General features: G+C 46.7%; 1 protein-coding gene across 5 annotated transcripts in view; it reads right to left on the bottom strand.

Annotated features, from left to right (window-relative positions):
• eif2ak4 (eukaryotic translation initiation factor 2 alpha kinase 4) overlaps positions 1 to 15,943 on the bottom strand; it is a 140,423-nt gene that overhangs the window by 2,944 nt on the left and 121,536 nt on the right. For 3 of the 5 annotated variants that reach the window (XM_067991166.1, XM_067991169.1, XM_067991168.1), the window contains 5 exons: positions 14,705 to 14,766; positions 8,533 to 8,630; positions 7,425 to 7,493; positions 2,700 to 2,744; positions 1,562 to 1,680 (listed from right to left, as the gene is read on the bottom strand). In XM_067991166.1, the coding sequence (XP_067847267.1) occupies positions 1,562 to 1,680; positions 2,700 to 2,744; positions 7,425 to 7,493; positions 8,533 to 8,630; positions 14,705 to 14,766 (393 nt within the window). The remainder of the gene's footprint in view (positions 1 to 1,561; positions 1,681 to 2,699; positions 2,745 to 7,424; positions 7,494 to 8,532; positions 8,631 to 14,704; positions 14,767 to 15,943) is intronic. The other 2 variants (XM_067991167.1, XM_067991170.1) reach the window with 1 other exon arrangement.

Raw genomic sequence — 15,943 nt, 5'->3', positions numbered from 1 at the left:
CCCGGTTAGCGCTACCTGTAGGGTACAGTCCCCCGATCCCGGTTAGCGCTACCTGTACACTACAGCCTATTATTGGGTTCTTGGTTTCTCTTTGCTGGGTGTCGGGATCCTACATGAAGTGCGTTCGTCAGTCATGCAGTCTCAACCCAGCCGCCAGTGGACATCAGCTTATAGCAGAAAACCACCTTTAATTCAGTACAAACATTTTTTCTCAGAGGGCCCACACAATAGCTGGTACAGGAATGGAATAATGGCCAGAATTTGGTGTCAAGATAATGGTTAAACTCGAAAATCCGGAAGTTGCTGTCGCTCCGCCATTAGCTCCGCGAAAACGGCATCTCACTGTCTGACTCACCATTGAAATACTTTGAATACTGTGAAGTTCCTGTATTTGCGCGGTAGATATGAACTGAACTCGCCACAGAAAGTTAGGGCTTGTCCATTTCAGTCTAAGTACCCTTTTAAGGGCACGATAAGTGTTAATTACTGCCAAACAACCTCTCTGGCACTGAAAATTAACTATTACACAGTATGGAGTCACATTCCTTCCACATTTAAATGTTGGAAATTTAGAAATAGTCATTAAAATTAAAATTTTTAAAAAATTTTTTTCTCTCAATCCAATCTTTCTTCCCTTTTTATTTCTCTTTCTGTGCCTGATTTGACATTAAATTCACCCACTCTAATTTACACTTCTCAGTCCTTGCGCTGTTAATTTCCCAATCCTTCAATCTGATTGGTTAAGGAGATACCCAGGTGCTTGCCCTGTTCACTCAGGTCCCAGATGCCCTGTAGGGGGCGCCACGCCGTCTCCATCTCCCACTTTCAGCAACTTGCAGCGCAAAATATCATCGAGATTAAACGGGTAAGGGCAGGTCTAACTAATGGAGGGCGCTGTTTGTTGCTCTGCTACAGCAAATTCTGGGCCAATATCACTGACACAATAGGTGATGCTCTAATGAGGCTAGGACTCAGGCACCTTGTTCAAACAGTGTAGAGGGAGCTTTACTCTGTATCTAACCTGTGCTGTACCTGCCCTGGGAGTGTTTGATGGGACAGTGTAGAGGGAGCTTTGCTCTGTATCTAACCCATGCTTTACCTGCCCTGGGAGTGTTTGATGGGACAGTGTAGAGGGAGCTTTACTCTGTATCTAACACGTGCTGTACCTGCCCTATTCAAAACAGATAGTGGAAAGTGCTGCATTCCCCAACTTGTTGAACACAGGATTGGGGGTTAAAATGGGATAAGGCTTGTGGGACAGACACTCACTACCGGCTATACCTAGTCAGTAACAGCATAATGAACTGGAAATGTGGTGTTGACTATGTTCGAGTTATGACAAGAGCTCAGAATATCTAGTCAGTTACAGCACCCAGGGGCGCCTCACCCAGTAAAGCACCCAGTAGTCTTTCTGATTCTATGACTCCTGTGTTACAGCACCCAGGAGCCTTGAACACCCCCTTGTTATAAACACCCAGGAACCTCCCCCATTCCTCCCGCCTTGTTACAGCACCCAGTAATCTTACCCCCACGAGGAGTCTCCCCCGTGCTTCTATCTCACCTCTTAACCAATTTGAAGTGATGGATTTCGTCACAAATGGATTTCAGGTAGCGCTGTTTAGTTGACCGTGAGAACAGGTGTTGCACACTGGCATAAAATGTTTGCTCGTCTCCATCAAACTGCGAAAGCAGGAATAGAGAATTAGAGCAAGTATGGGGCAGGACAGACCAACCAACTATTCATTTCATACCAACATACAGCGAGGGATGAGGCCATCCAATAGGCCAGTGGTAAGTGGTGCTGAGAGCAGAGGACCGCAGGCCTGAACGCCAGTCCAGGCAGAGCATGGATCTCAACCCAGATGTCGACCGAAGTGTTGCAATAGATTTCAGCGACTGTGGGTTTGGGGAGGGGAAAATGTAACCAGGGTCCCCATCCTCTTGGGTGTGGGGGGAGACGGAATCAGTCTTGGCTGTGATGTCAGTCATACGTGAATAGGCTGCTAATACAGGCTGTCAGGAGGCGTGAGTGGGTGTGTGGATGGTTCAGTCACAGAATAACCAGCTTCTCACCCAGTTAGTACAGGGGTAGGGACTGGGAGCAGCCCACCCTCTCACCCACAGTACAGGGACTGGGAGCAGCCCACCGTCTCACCCACAGTACAGGGACTGGGAGCAGCCCACCGACTCACCCACAGTTAGTACAGGGACTAGGAGCAGCCCACCCTCTCACCCACAGTACAGGGACTGGGAGCAGCCCACCCTCTCACCCACAGTACAGGGACTGGGAGCAGCCCACCCTCTCACCCACAGTACAGGGACTGGGAGCAGCCCACCCTCTCACCCACAGTACAGGGACTGGGAGCAGCCCACCGTCTCACCCACAGTTAGTACAGGGACTGGGAGCAGCCCACCCTCTCACCCACAGTTAGTACAGGGACTGGGAGCAGCCCACCCTCTCACCCACAGTTAGTACAGGGACTGGGAGCAGCCCACCCTCTCACCCACAGTTAGTACAGGGACTGGGAGCAGCCCACGGTCTCACCCACAGTTAGTACAGGGTAGATGAGGTCTGGGAGAAAATGGAGGGGTTGAGGGGTAGATAAATTCTGAAAGAATACAGCAACAGTTGTGAGAAGCTTCCCCACCAAATTACTTGTGGAAGATCAGTAATTTACAAAGAGTGGATGAAATCCTACCTCGAGCGATAAGAAGCTGATCAGAGTTTCCTTTGACACATCAACCTGCAAATTAATCACAAGTCTGTTTATATAACTGGAGTGAATTCCTCACCCTCCCCTCACTGCCACAATATCTTCCCACAGTCCCTCTTAACTACAACCTCACCTGAGCAGGGGGCATCCTGAATGTTGTAGTTCCTATTTGGGATGAATATGTGATGATAGAACAGGCCTCAGGCCTGGACCCCACATAGTACCACCCACTACAGAGCAATCCCCTGCCACAGTTATCCCACAGCAGAGAGCGGTAACAGATACGTCCCTGGCAGCACGGGGAGCTCAGCTGCAGGGGAACTGGGTTGAGGACAATTATACAATACAACAGGGTGTGCAAACTGAGGCCCACAGGCCGCATACAACCTAAAGCCAGCCAACCACGGATAAGAAATTCAGTCCTTTGTGCTTATTTCTTAAACAGTGTTATTTGAACTGTGTGACTGGAGGCTTGGAGAGGGATGGTTTTTAAGCACTCACAGGTGGATCAATCATGTCACCCAGATCCCTTTGTACGTGCAGGTTGAGATATTTATAAATTGATGGGAATAGGGATGTAAACTTTATAAGTGCTGCCCCCCTCTCTCCTTCTCCCTCCCCCTCCTTCACACCAACGAGACGCACAAAAACAAAAAGGTTATACACCCCTGCAAACAGAGCAGTCCATTCGAAAATCGGAACTAATGGCAACGAGGAACACTCCCAGACCATCGTACAGGGCTAGCTGGGGGAGGGGTACAGGGCTAGCTGGGGAAGGGGACTTGGGGGGGCGGGGGGGGGGGGGGTACAGGGCTAGCTGGGGAAGGGGACTGGAGGGGTAGAGGGCAAGCTGGGGGAGGGGTACAGGGCTAGCTGGGGAAGGGGACTGGAGGGGTACAGGGCAAGCTGGGGGAGGGGTACAGGGCTAGCTGGGGAAGGGGAAACGAGACGTTGGAACTTCCTCTCACTCCTCTGTCTTGCCACGATGCAGTCCTACTAATCTGGGTCACAATATTACTCTCTCAGCCCATCGAGAGCGGACAGTGTATCAGCAGGGGTTGTCAGCCACCTCACACTTCACCCTCACAAACGGAAGCTCCATCTAGAGATGGACATTTTCAGGAGTTGGGGTATATCCATCTGCCAGACAACCACCACTGCAGTGGAGGACTGAGGCGGTATCACCAGTGTACAGCCTGAATGGTTTCCCTTTATCCTGAACGCATGAATTTCCTCAGTTTCTGATCCCACAGGTCATTCAGAAGATACAACAACTTGCATCTAAATAGCACCTTTAACATAGTAAAACGTCCCAAGGCATTTTACAGGAGCGTAAATCAGACAAAAATTGACAACGAGCCAAAGGCGGCGATATTAGGACAGGTGTCTAAAAGCTTGGTCAAAGAGATAGCTTTTGAGGAGGAGAGAGGGGTCGAGAGGCAGAGGGGTTTAGAGAGAGAATTCCAGAGCTTAGGGTCTAGGTGGTTGATGGCACTGCTTCCAATGTTGGGATGAAGGAAATCGTGGATGCAGAGTTCTCGGAGGGTCGTAGGGCTGGAGGAGGTTAGAGATGGAGAGAGACGAGGCCATGGATTGATTTGAACACGAGGATGAGAATCTTAAAATCAAGGCGTTGCCGGTCTGGGAGCCAATGTAGGTCAGTGAGTACAGAGGTGATGGGAGAACGGGATTTGGTGCAAGTTAGGATACGGGCAGCAGAGTTTTGGATGAGCTCAAGTTTACGGAGGCCGGTCGGGGGAGCATTGGAATAGTCGAGTCTGGAGGTAACAAAAGCTGGATGAGGTTTTCAGCAGCAGATGGGCTGAGGCGGATACAGGGATGTTACTGAGGTAGAAGTAAGCGTTTTTGGTGTTGGAGCTGATATGTAGCCTGCAGCTCAGCCCAGGGTCAGTTAGGATGCCAAGGTTGCGAGTCGTCTGGTTCAGCTTCAGACAGTGGCCAAAGAACAGAGTTTTGGTCCAAAGACAATGGCTTCGGTCTTACTCATGTTTAATTGGAGGAAATTTCAGCTTATCCAGGACTGGATGTCGGACAAGCAGTCTGCCAATGCAGAGATAATGGAGGGATCGAGGGAGGTGGTGGTGAGGTAGAGTTGGGTGTTTTCAAATGATGTCGCCGAGGGGCAGCATGTAGATGAGAAATAGGAGGGGGCCATCGATACATCCCTGGTGGACTCCAAAGGTAACAGTTCGGGGGCAGGAAGCGAAGCCATTGTAGGAGATTGGGGGGTCTCATACCTGGTGGCAGACACCTTGATTAGTTCCTTGAGGACATTCAGTGTTAGAGCTTTTTAAAATCAAAAAAGGAAAAGGTTTGTGCAATGTTGCTGTGCCCTGTTTCGTGCAATGTCTCATATGCAGCAAGACCTGGACAACATCCAGGCTTGGGCTGATAAGTGGCAACTGACATTCGCACCAGATAAGTGCCAGGCAATGACAATCTCCAACAAGAGAGAGTCTAACCACCTCCCCTTGACATTCAACGGCATTACATCACCGAATCCCCCACCATCAACATCCTGGGGGTCACCATTGACCAGAAACTTAACTGGACCAGCCATATAAATACTGTGGCTACAAGAGCAGGTCAGAGGCTGGGTATTCTGCGGCGAGTGACTCACCTCCTGACTCCCCAAAGCCTTTCCACCAACTACAAGGCACAAGTCAGGAGTGTGATGGAATACTCTCCACTTGCCTGGATGAGTGCAGCTCCAACAACACTCAAGAAGCTCGACACCACCCAGGACAAAGCAGCCCGCGTGATTGGCACCCCATCCACCACCCTAAATATTCACTTCCTTCACCACCAGCACACCGTGGCTGCAGTGTGCACCATCCACAGGATGCACTGCAGCAACTCGCCAAGGCTTCTTCGACAGCACCTCCACCACCTAGAAGGACAAGGGCAGCGAACACATGGGAACACCACCACCTGCACGTTCCCCTCCAAGTCACAAACATCGCCGTTCCTTCATCGTCGCTGGGTCAAAATCCTAGAACTCCCTTCCTAACAGCACTGTGGGAGAACCGTCACCACACGGACTGCAGCGGTTCAAGGCGGCGGCTCACCACCACATTCTCAAGGGCAATTAGGGATGGGCAACAAATGCCAGCCTCGCCAGCGACGCCCACATCCCATGAATGAATAAAAAAATATCCTTTAGTGACTCTCAGTGGTACCACTCTCGCCCATGAGTCAGAAGGTTGTGGGTTCAAGCCACACTCCAGGCACGAGCATAAATCTAGGCTGATACTTCAGTGCAGTACTGAGGGAGTAATGGACTATCAGAGGTACCATCTTTCGGATGATGTGTTAAACCGAGGCCCTGTCTGTCCTCTCAGGTGGATGTAAAAGATGCCCTGGCACTATTCGAAGAGCAGGGGTGTTCTTGTGGTGTCCTGGTCAACATTTATGCCTCAACCAACATCAGTTTTAAAAAAAAAACAGATTATCTACTGAAATATCTCACTGCTGTGGGACCTCAGAAATGCAGAGAGATGATACCTGCTGTAATACTGTGATCAAATTGCTTAGCTGCCATCTCCACAGTTTCAGTTCTAGGAAGGAACGTAATTGTTGGCCATTCAGCCCCTCGAGCTTGTTCGGTCATTCTGTTAGATCATGGCTGATCTGTATCTTAATTCAATCTACCCGCTGTGGTTCCATATCCCTTAAGACCCTTATCCAACAAAAATCTATCAATCTCAGTTTTGAAATTTTCAATTGACCCCCAGCCTCTACAGCTTTTTGGGGGAAGAGAGTTCCTGATTTTCACTCCCCTTTGTGTGAAGAAGTGCTTCCTGACATCACCCCTGAACGGCCTAGCTCTAATTTTAAGGTTATGGCCCCCTTGTTCTGGACTCCCCAACCAGAGGAAATAGTTTCTCTCTATCTACCCTATCAACTCCTTTAATCATCTTAAACACCTCAATTAGATCATCCCTTAATCTTCTATACTCGAGAGAATACAAGCGTAGTCTATGCAACCTGTCCTCATAATTTAACCCTTTTAGCCCCGGTATCATTCTGGTGAATGTGTGTTGCACCCCCTCCATGGCCAATACATCCTTCCTGAGGTGTGGTGCCCAGGACTGAACACAGTATTCCAGATAGGGTCTAACCAGAGCTCTGTACAACTGTAACATAACTTCCATCCCTTTGTATTCCAGTCTCCTTGAGATAACGGCCATCAATCCATTTTATTTATTTTCTGTCCCTATCCACTAGCTTTTAGTGATTTCTGTACATGGACCCCTAAATCTCTCTGCTCCTTCACATTTCCTAGCCTCTCACCATTTTGAAAACTCTCTGATCTATATTTCTGAGGTCCAAAGTTCTCAGCATGTCTGTGCACTCACGGACTCACCATTTAAGGGACAAACTTCAAAATGGCTCAGCTTATACAATAAACTGTATGTCCACTAAATCAGGGCCATTTGTATCAACTTATTTTAATGGGAGCCTTTCTTCAATGAGAAGAGGGGACACACTATGAAATGATTCATTCACTACTCTCCCTTTCTTTTGGCCTCACTGTCTTCTTTCAGGAACTGAGAGTGTAACCAGTGGCCCTCTCCCACAGTCATCGTGTCATATCATCTGTTGGGTGCAGTCCTGCGCCCCACTCTCCTCGATTCTTGTAAATACTGCTCAACACCAGCATTGTGCACCAATCGCTAGGTTACTCACCGCTAAAACTTCAATGTCGCTGCTTTTCTGCTGCAGGTTACTGACAAACGTTTGAAGTCTTGAGAGAACCTGGAAAGAAAAGAGCCGTTTTCAGAATGACTAAGACAGAGGTACATTAACAACCTAAAATAAACAGCGTTTGCTCCCCTCCTCTCCTAAAGGCACTTGCTTTTGTGGGATCCAGGTTTGACAGGCACCAGGTTTTGATAAACTGCATGACACAGAGCACTGATGCGCACACCTGTCTATACAGAGTTGCACTCACATGCAAGGCTCATTTGGTACTTGCATATGTGTGAAGAAAACTGTACAGCAAGGGCATTTTATCAGAGAGGAAGCAGCCGCTCTTGGAAGAGGGAGGGATTTAGTTTGCTAGGATTTAACTTAAAATGGATACAATAGTAGCAGTGTACAATAGCTAAAGATTTCTCTGTAAAATATTCATAGGATTGTAAAAATCTATTAAAGATTAATAGGTTGTCAGTAAGAATTCCCTTTTTTTAACCCTGAATGTCTGATTTAAGGCATTATGTTGACCAACCTCTCAAACTGACAGAAATGTTTCTCCCCTATCACATTAAATATCACCTACGAGATATGCAAAATTATTCTAACAGCATTTTTAACATAAAATGCAAATGTTTCCTGAGGGGTTAGTGGGAGCATGCCCAGGGAATAATCATACTGGCATGTGCTTTGGGGGAAGGATGGGGTAACACCATTTGGAAGGAGGGGACAATAAATTAGCCATCTACAGCCCTGGGCAGGGTGTATATTTTGAGCTTGGGTAGATATGGGAACATTTGAACTTGGGAACGAAGCAGTAAGCAAATAAGTAAATAAATCATCAACAGAAATCTGAAAGAAATTACTAGCAAAACGTGTCATCCAGCATCCAAAGACACAGATGGAGTTAATGCTTCAGTTGGGACCTATTGTCACTGGGTTCTGATAAAGAGGCCTGTCTTTCAAATGTAGAGTGACCTGTTGTGACTTTCCAGCAATGAGGTATTTTGTTCCAGTCTCAGCATCACCTACACCATCTACAGCTTGGTTTAAGCCCTGCAGAAGACTCCCCTGTAGGAGCACTGAAGAGGTCGACCCTTACCTGTGCTTCGTATCGCCGTCTAGTGCTGGACGGCAGCTTCTCGGGTGGAATTAAATTAACATTAGGCACTATGGAACCTCCATGTGATTCAAAAAGCCCTGTGGAGAAGTGGGAAATGGTAAAAAATATTAGTAATAAAGCTGATAACCAGGTATGTGAAAGTGATCAAATATAATTATTACTTATACTGCTCTAGTGCTGTCATTAGTTTATTTAATACACTAGCTGATCTCCTGTGACATTGATCATGGGCAATTGATTAAGTGTAGTCTTCAGATAAAGCATAGTTAGAGGATAGGAGATTATTGGATCATTTCAATCCCTATTTTAAAGCCATCTCTTCTGTCCTTAGATTCATATTTCTGTCTTAAATTCTAAATTTCTGTCCACATTTATAATGGGAACTGCCTATGTAAAGTTGTCACACTGTAATTACAACTTCTTTCCAGTGGTGGCACAGCAGCACCACCTCTGGAGGAGGGTGCAATTACAGCCTAATAAGTGCACAGTCTACAGTATACATGTAGTCACAGGAATTTATAATGGAAAAAGTTCACAGAAAATGTATGCAGTCATAAGATTTTTAAAGTAATATAGATTGTTAACATGCTATAAGGGGGAACGTAAGCCCATGAACGAATTAAAAAAAAACTTAAGCCAATATATTTTTCTGTGCTCCTGCACCGTTACCTCTGGAATCCCCCAAGGATCTACCCTTGGCCCCCTCCTATTTCTCATCCATATGCTGCCCCTGAAAACACGTCAGGTTCCACATGTACGCTGACGACACCCAGCTCTACCTCACCACCACCTCTCTTGACCCCTCCACTGTCTCTGATTTGTCACACTGCTTGTCCGACACCCAGTACTAGATGAGCAAAAAATCTCCTCCAACTAAATATTGGGAAGACCGAAGCCATTGTCCTTGGTCCCCACCACAAACTCCGTTGCCTAGCCACCGACTCCATCCCTCTCCCACTGTTTGAGGCTGAACCAGACCGTTCGCAAACTTGGTGTCCTATTTTTTTTATTATTCGTTCATGGGATGTGGGCGTCGCTGGCGAGGCCGGCATTTATTGCCCATCCCTAATTGCATTTGAGAAGGTGGTGGTGAGCCGCCTTCTTGAACCGCTGCAGTCCGTGTGGTGAAGGTTCTCCCACAGTGCTGTTAGGAAGGGAGTTCCAGGATTTTGACCCAGCGACGATGAAGGAACGGCGATATATTTCCAAGTCGGGATGGTGTGTGACTTGGAGGGGAACGTGCAGGTGGTGTTGTTCCCATGTGCCTGCTGCCCTTGTCCTTCTAGGTGGTAGAGGTCGCGGGTTTGAGAGGTGCTGTCGAAGAAGCCTTGGCGAGTAGCTGCAGTGCATCCTGTGGATGGTACACACTGTAGCCACAGTGCGCCGGTGGTGAAGGGAGTGAATGTTTAGTGTGGTGGATGGGGTGCCAATCAAGCGGGCTGCTTTGTCCTGGATGGTGTTGAGCTTCTTGAGTGTTGTTGGAGCTGCACTCATCCAGGCAAGTGGAGAGTATTCCATCACACTCCTGACTTGTGCCTTGTAGATGGTGGAAAGGCTTTGGGGAGTCAGGAGGTGAGTCACTCGCTGCAGAATACCCAGCCTGTGACCTCCTCTTGTAGCCACAGTATTTATATGGCTGGTCCAGTCAAGTTTCAATGGTAACCCCCAGGATGTTGATGGACCCGGAGATGAGCTTCCATCATATCAGCTCTATCACCAAGACCGCCTACTTCCATCTCTGTAACATTGCCTGTCTCCACCCCTGCCTCAGCTCATCTGCTGCTGAAACCCTCATCCAAGCCTTTGTTACCTCTAGACCCATCTATTCCAATGGTCTCCTGGTCAGCCTCCCATCTTCCACCCTCCATAAACTTGAGCTCATCCAAAACTTTGCTGCCTGTACCCTAACTCGCACCAAGTCCCATGCACCCATCACCCCTGTGCTCACTGAGTGGTTCAGCAACGTCTCGATTTTAAAATTCTTATCCTTGTGTTCAAATCCCTTGATGGCCTTGCCCCTCCCTCTCTCTGTCACCTCCCTCCAGCCTGTCGTCAGCTGCCTGGGCCCTAAGCTCTGGAATTCCCTCCCTAAACCTCTCTGCCTCTCTCTCCTCCTTTAAGACGCTCCTTAAATCCTATCTCTTTAACCAAGATTTGGGCCACCTGTCCTAACATCTCCTGTTGTGGCTCGGTGTCAAATTTTGTCTGATTACGCAGCTGTGAAGTGCCTTGGGACGTTTTACTAAATTAAAATCGCTATATAAATGTTGTTGATTACTTTCAATTACTCCCGCCAATGTCAGACATTTAACAGCCAGTATTTCATCCTAGTGTTATACAAAGGAAGTTATGCTATACCTTTATAAATCACTGGGCACATACTTTAGGAAGGATGTCAAGCAATTAGAGAGGAAGCAGAGATTTATTCGAATGGCACCAGGGATGAGGGATTTCACTTATGTGGAGAGACTGGAGAAGCTGGGGTTGTTCTCCTTGGAGCACAGAAGGTTAAGGGAAGATTTAATTGGGGTGTTCAAAATCATGAGGGGTTTTGATAGAGTAAATAAGGAGAAACTGCTTCAACTGGCAGGTGGGTCGGTAACCAGAGGACATGGATTTAAGGTAATTGGCAAAAGAACCTGAGGAAAGATGAGGAGAATGTTTTTACGCAGCGAGTTGTGATGATCTGGAATGTACTGCCTGAAAGGGCGGTGGAAGCAGATTCAATAATAACTTTCAAAAGGGAATTGGATTGAAGGAGAGAAAATTGCAGGGCTGTGGGGAAAGAGCAGGGGAATGGGACTAATTGGATAGCTCTTTCCAAGAACCAGCACAGGCACAGTGGGCCGAATGGCCTCCTCCTGTGCTGTATGATTCTATGATTCTAAATCAACAATAATCTCTCCAGACACAGGTTATGAAATATATCAAACAAGCAGTGTAATGGTTTAAGTGAAATTATTTTTTTCTCTTAGCGTATATTAAAAATCTTTCATCTGCACACACCCTCGGCAACTTTTACCATTATGAATTCCTATGTCCACATTTATATTGATAAATTCCTATGTAAACTTGCCCCACTGTATTCTTGAAAGGGGAAGGGTAAAATGTAAAACTGTACTGCTGGGTGTTTTCTACTGTTCAAGGGGTCTCACTGTTGAAAATGTCACCCCTCTCCCAATTACTTGTTGCTGAAATCCTAGTGACAGCATTATTACTGAATTCCTGTATCATGGGATTATTGTAAAACGCACCACCCCCACCGAATGCTTAAAATAACATTTCTTCCTTTTTCCCCAACTAGGCCCCACCCCCAGCCAAGAGGGGACGTAGGTCTGTTCCTAGTCCTTGGCTTGCATCCCACGGACTTGTCTCTTCCAGGAACGTGAGCACAGCCCAGAGGATGTCCGTCCTTCTGATATGTTTTCTGCCTCCCTCCTAAGTGCCCTTCACTCAGGATATTTGTCCAGCAACATGGCTAAGGATTTCAGCAGGTGGAGTGAACCTACGTTCAACTATTTCTCAGGTTGGTTGATCAGTTTAAATCGCTCTGTCTACCTTCCGTGCCTGGTTTTCTCCTCGCCAGGTGCGGTGACACTTGCCTGTAAAGTGGGGGTGGGGGGGGGGGGGGGGGGTTGGGGTGGGGTTGGTTGGTATGGTTCCAGTCACTGGCAGCTCCCTGCCAACCCTCCAAGTAGCCCCGCTTCATGTGGGAGTTCAGTTAGTGAGTGTTTGGGCTAATCGACCATGGATTGCAGAGTGCACTCCATCCCAGCTTTATTCTGTCCTCACCTGACGCCTACATACATGAGCTTTCCAGAAGGGGCCACTGGATGGAGATCATGAGCAGAACCCTGCCTGAATTTTCCCCCCCTAACCCAGCAGTGTAGACACCAATTGCCCTGACTGAAATCAGCTCATCCGTCAGAGACTAGGAGCTCAGTCACCTTCGTTGAACAGTCTGGAACACTGGGCTCAAATACCTCATTTCTCTAAGTTACTGAATTAAAATACACTTGGTGCAAAGTTACGCGTGTACCGAGCAGCGAGGAAGCAGTGAGTGAAAGCCCAGATAATGGGGCTTTTACCACAAGGCTGAGTGTCAGTCTTGGCTCGGTGGTAGCACTCTCACCTGAGTCTGATGACCATGTCATCACACAGTGGAGACCCCCCCACCCCCCACCAACCAACAAACAGACCACACAGGTGATGGGTTCAAGCCCCACTCCAGAGACTTGACCACATAATCTAGGCTGACACTTCAGTGCAGCGCTGAGGGAGTGCTGTACTGTCTGAGGTGCCGTCTTTTGGATGAGATGCTAAACCAAGGCCCCATCACTGTTCAGATCTCAGCACACACTATTCGAAGAGCAGGGGAGTTCTCCTGGTGTCCTGGCTAATATTTATCCTTCAACCAACATCACACAAAAAAAGCTGGTCATTTACCTCATTGATACTTGTGGGATCTTGCTATGCGCAAATTATCTGCCATATTTCTCTGCATCACAGCAGTGACTGCACGTCAGCAGTATTTCATTGGCTGTAAGCACTTTGAGACGTCATGAGGGCATGAAAAGTACTGTATAAATGCACGTCCTTTCTTCCTTCTTTCTAAGCACATGTCTGACTCTCATTATTGCAATTAGATCACTCAGTTGGTTCACTGTAACCATAATTCTTACTATTTTCCTTAACAATGAAATAAACGTCACAGCAGCAGTAGGAACAAGTGAAGCACAAGGGAAGAAAGGAAATTCTAAATAGACATTCTGAGTAACTATACTGGGTCATCGTAGCCCTGTGCCTGGCATGACTTCACCTTGATCTAATCTGTAACAGAATGATATCCCTTTCCACCAGTGCTCCTACTTGCAATGCTCTCTTTACACTAGTGACAGCCCTGTAGTAGACACCCCAGGGTGATGGGAGTCTTCAAAGGTAAGAACCTGCTTGGATTTCAATAAAATGTCACATTCTGTACCCCATAGGCAAAGCCGCTGGTTTTCAGAATGAGAAGAAATCGCAGAATACAACGCTCTAAACACTGGCAAAATCCCATGGAATTTGACTAATTCAGTCACTAAGCCAGTGGCCCCGACTATAGAGAATAGCAGCACTGCAAGGAAATGGTTAATTCTTAACTTTTAGCTTTTGCCTGCAGTGAGTTTCTGTTAGAAGGTGTGAAATACATATACAACGTACCATTACTAATAATAATTACATGTATACTCAGGTTCACACTTACGATTCAATGTACTGGAGAATTTCACTGGAAATGAAAAGTAAGGAGCTTCTTAGCTGATAAGATTTCAGCTGAAGGCAAAAAAAAACCTTCCTTTGTTGGATGAGAATGCTGTATCAACTCCCATAAATTGTGCAGCTGAGAGACAGGTCAATGGTGCCATCCATTCCGCAGCTAGAATGGTCAACTTCTTCAGGAACATTGTGAGGAATTTGGCCAAGATAAAGCCCTGATCAGGTGTATGGGAGGCTTTCTCGTTAAAATTGAAATTCATGAAGTGAACAACAGGATGAGGTAATCCTTTGGAAACATGCGGATTCTCACATAGCCAGAGTGAAAGGTATAAAAAGAGGGGTCTTAGAATGGATACTTCAGAATTCGACACGGCTTGGCCAGCCCATCCCCTCGAGCTCGAGAACTGTAACGTGTGAATTCTCCGGTTATTGTATCATAAGTGCGAACCTGAGTATATGTGTAATTATTATTGGTAATGGTTATCATTGTATATGTACAAACGTTGGTAATAATGGTTATCATTTTACGCTTAATTCCTATGAAAGCCAATAAATGCCTTTGAATCCTATTATCTTGCAGAATAACTTATAAACTTAAGTAAAAATATCCATTTCCTAACAGCACCTTTGTATATATAGGCACAGCACCAGTTTTCAAAGACGGATGTGGAATATAATCCCAAAAGACAGGCAAAAATGACACAAACGGAATTGGACTCATTCATTCATAAAACTAGTGGCGCCAACCATGGGGACTCATTCAAACATAAACTAGTGGGATCTCTCTGATTCCAACCCCCTCCCTGGCTTTACCAGTTACACCGTGCATCATGGGTGGAAGCTGAGTACATGTGTAAAATGGTGGCGCCACTCGCTCACAGGATGGCTGTGTTACCTGTAGTACTGCAGAGTGATCCCTTAGAGCTCTGCGAGGAGAGGGTATCTGGGGTTTCCCTGCTTAAAATAAAACACAAGGAAGTAAGACCGTTAACAGAAAGCAATCCAGGGAAAGGAGGTTCAGATCAGAAGCAATAATTATTATTTTTTAAAAAACTTTTGATGCTGGCCAGAAATGAGAGCTTAGAAAAGTTTATCCCTCGGTTCTAAAGCGTGTTATTTTCCTTATTTTTCCCCACTGATGTGTCAGTTTGTCATTAATCCAAGCTGCTTGGAATCGAGCCAGGACAGGTCAGGACTGTAGCTGGTGAATGTTGGACCATATTGGTGGTCAGTTTTCACGAACTGATGACATGTTTTTTTCCTTTTTTGTGCGACGATTCAACAAAACTCCTTGTTTCAGCGACTTCCTCCCGATTTGCCCACTCTATTCTGTGCTGCTTCAGCCGGAAGGGAGTGATACCTGGGCCTACATGTAATATACCAGCACTGAGAAGAGAGGCACGTTACACAGGGAGGGGCAGGATACTTTTCTGGCTCTGAGAAGCAGCGACCTCCCGCCTCATTTACTGGTTTGACCAAACTGGTGAAACTAAGCTTTAGATATTTAGAGAATTCGGTTTTGAATCAAAGGCCTGACTTTTAAACTAAAACACAGAAAGGGGGGAAAATGGACTTCTGTACTTTGTTAGGAGAAATGACAGCAATGTCTCAAAAACCTGATTCTCAGATTCACCAAACTGCAGTACGACCAAGCCCTGTACTAACCCTGGACATCACATTCCATCCCAACCACCGTCAATGACCCTTCGCTGAATCAGGAACAAGTATGGTAGAAATGTTGCTACAAGGACTGGCCGTTTAGCCGATTGCACCAGTGCTCATTCAACATCGGAACTCTCTAACGCCATTCCCTGTACTCTTCAATATTTTTACTCCAAGTGTTTATCTAATTCCCTTAAACACTGTGGTTCACTCAGAATCAACAGCCCATTGTAGTAACCCACAGTCACCTGACAGCTAGCAATGAAAACAACTTCAAGATTTGTTTCTGCCCTTTCCCCCTGTGCTTCCAGTACTAATCCTGATTCTATACCCTTTGGTACCAATTCACCAATCAATGGAAATAATCTTTCGCTATTTAACCCCTCGCATTCCTGAACTGCCCCCTGACGATCTCTGTTCGAGCGAACACAGCCCTGGTCTCCAAGTCTCATCACTAGCAGTACTGGCAAGT

Source organism: Heptranchias perlo, chromosome 10, assembly GCF_035084215.1.
Source record: "Heptranchias perlo isolate sHepPer1 chromosome 10, sHepPer1.hap1, whole genome shotgun sequence".
Lineage (NCBI taxonomy): Eukaryota > Metazoa > Chordata > Chondrichthyes > Hexanchiformes > Hexanchidae > Heptranchias > Heptranchias perlo.
Note: the sequence above shows the minus strand (reverse complement) of the source record. Positions and strands in the feature narration are given on the sequence as shown.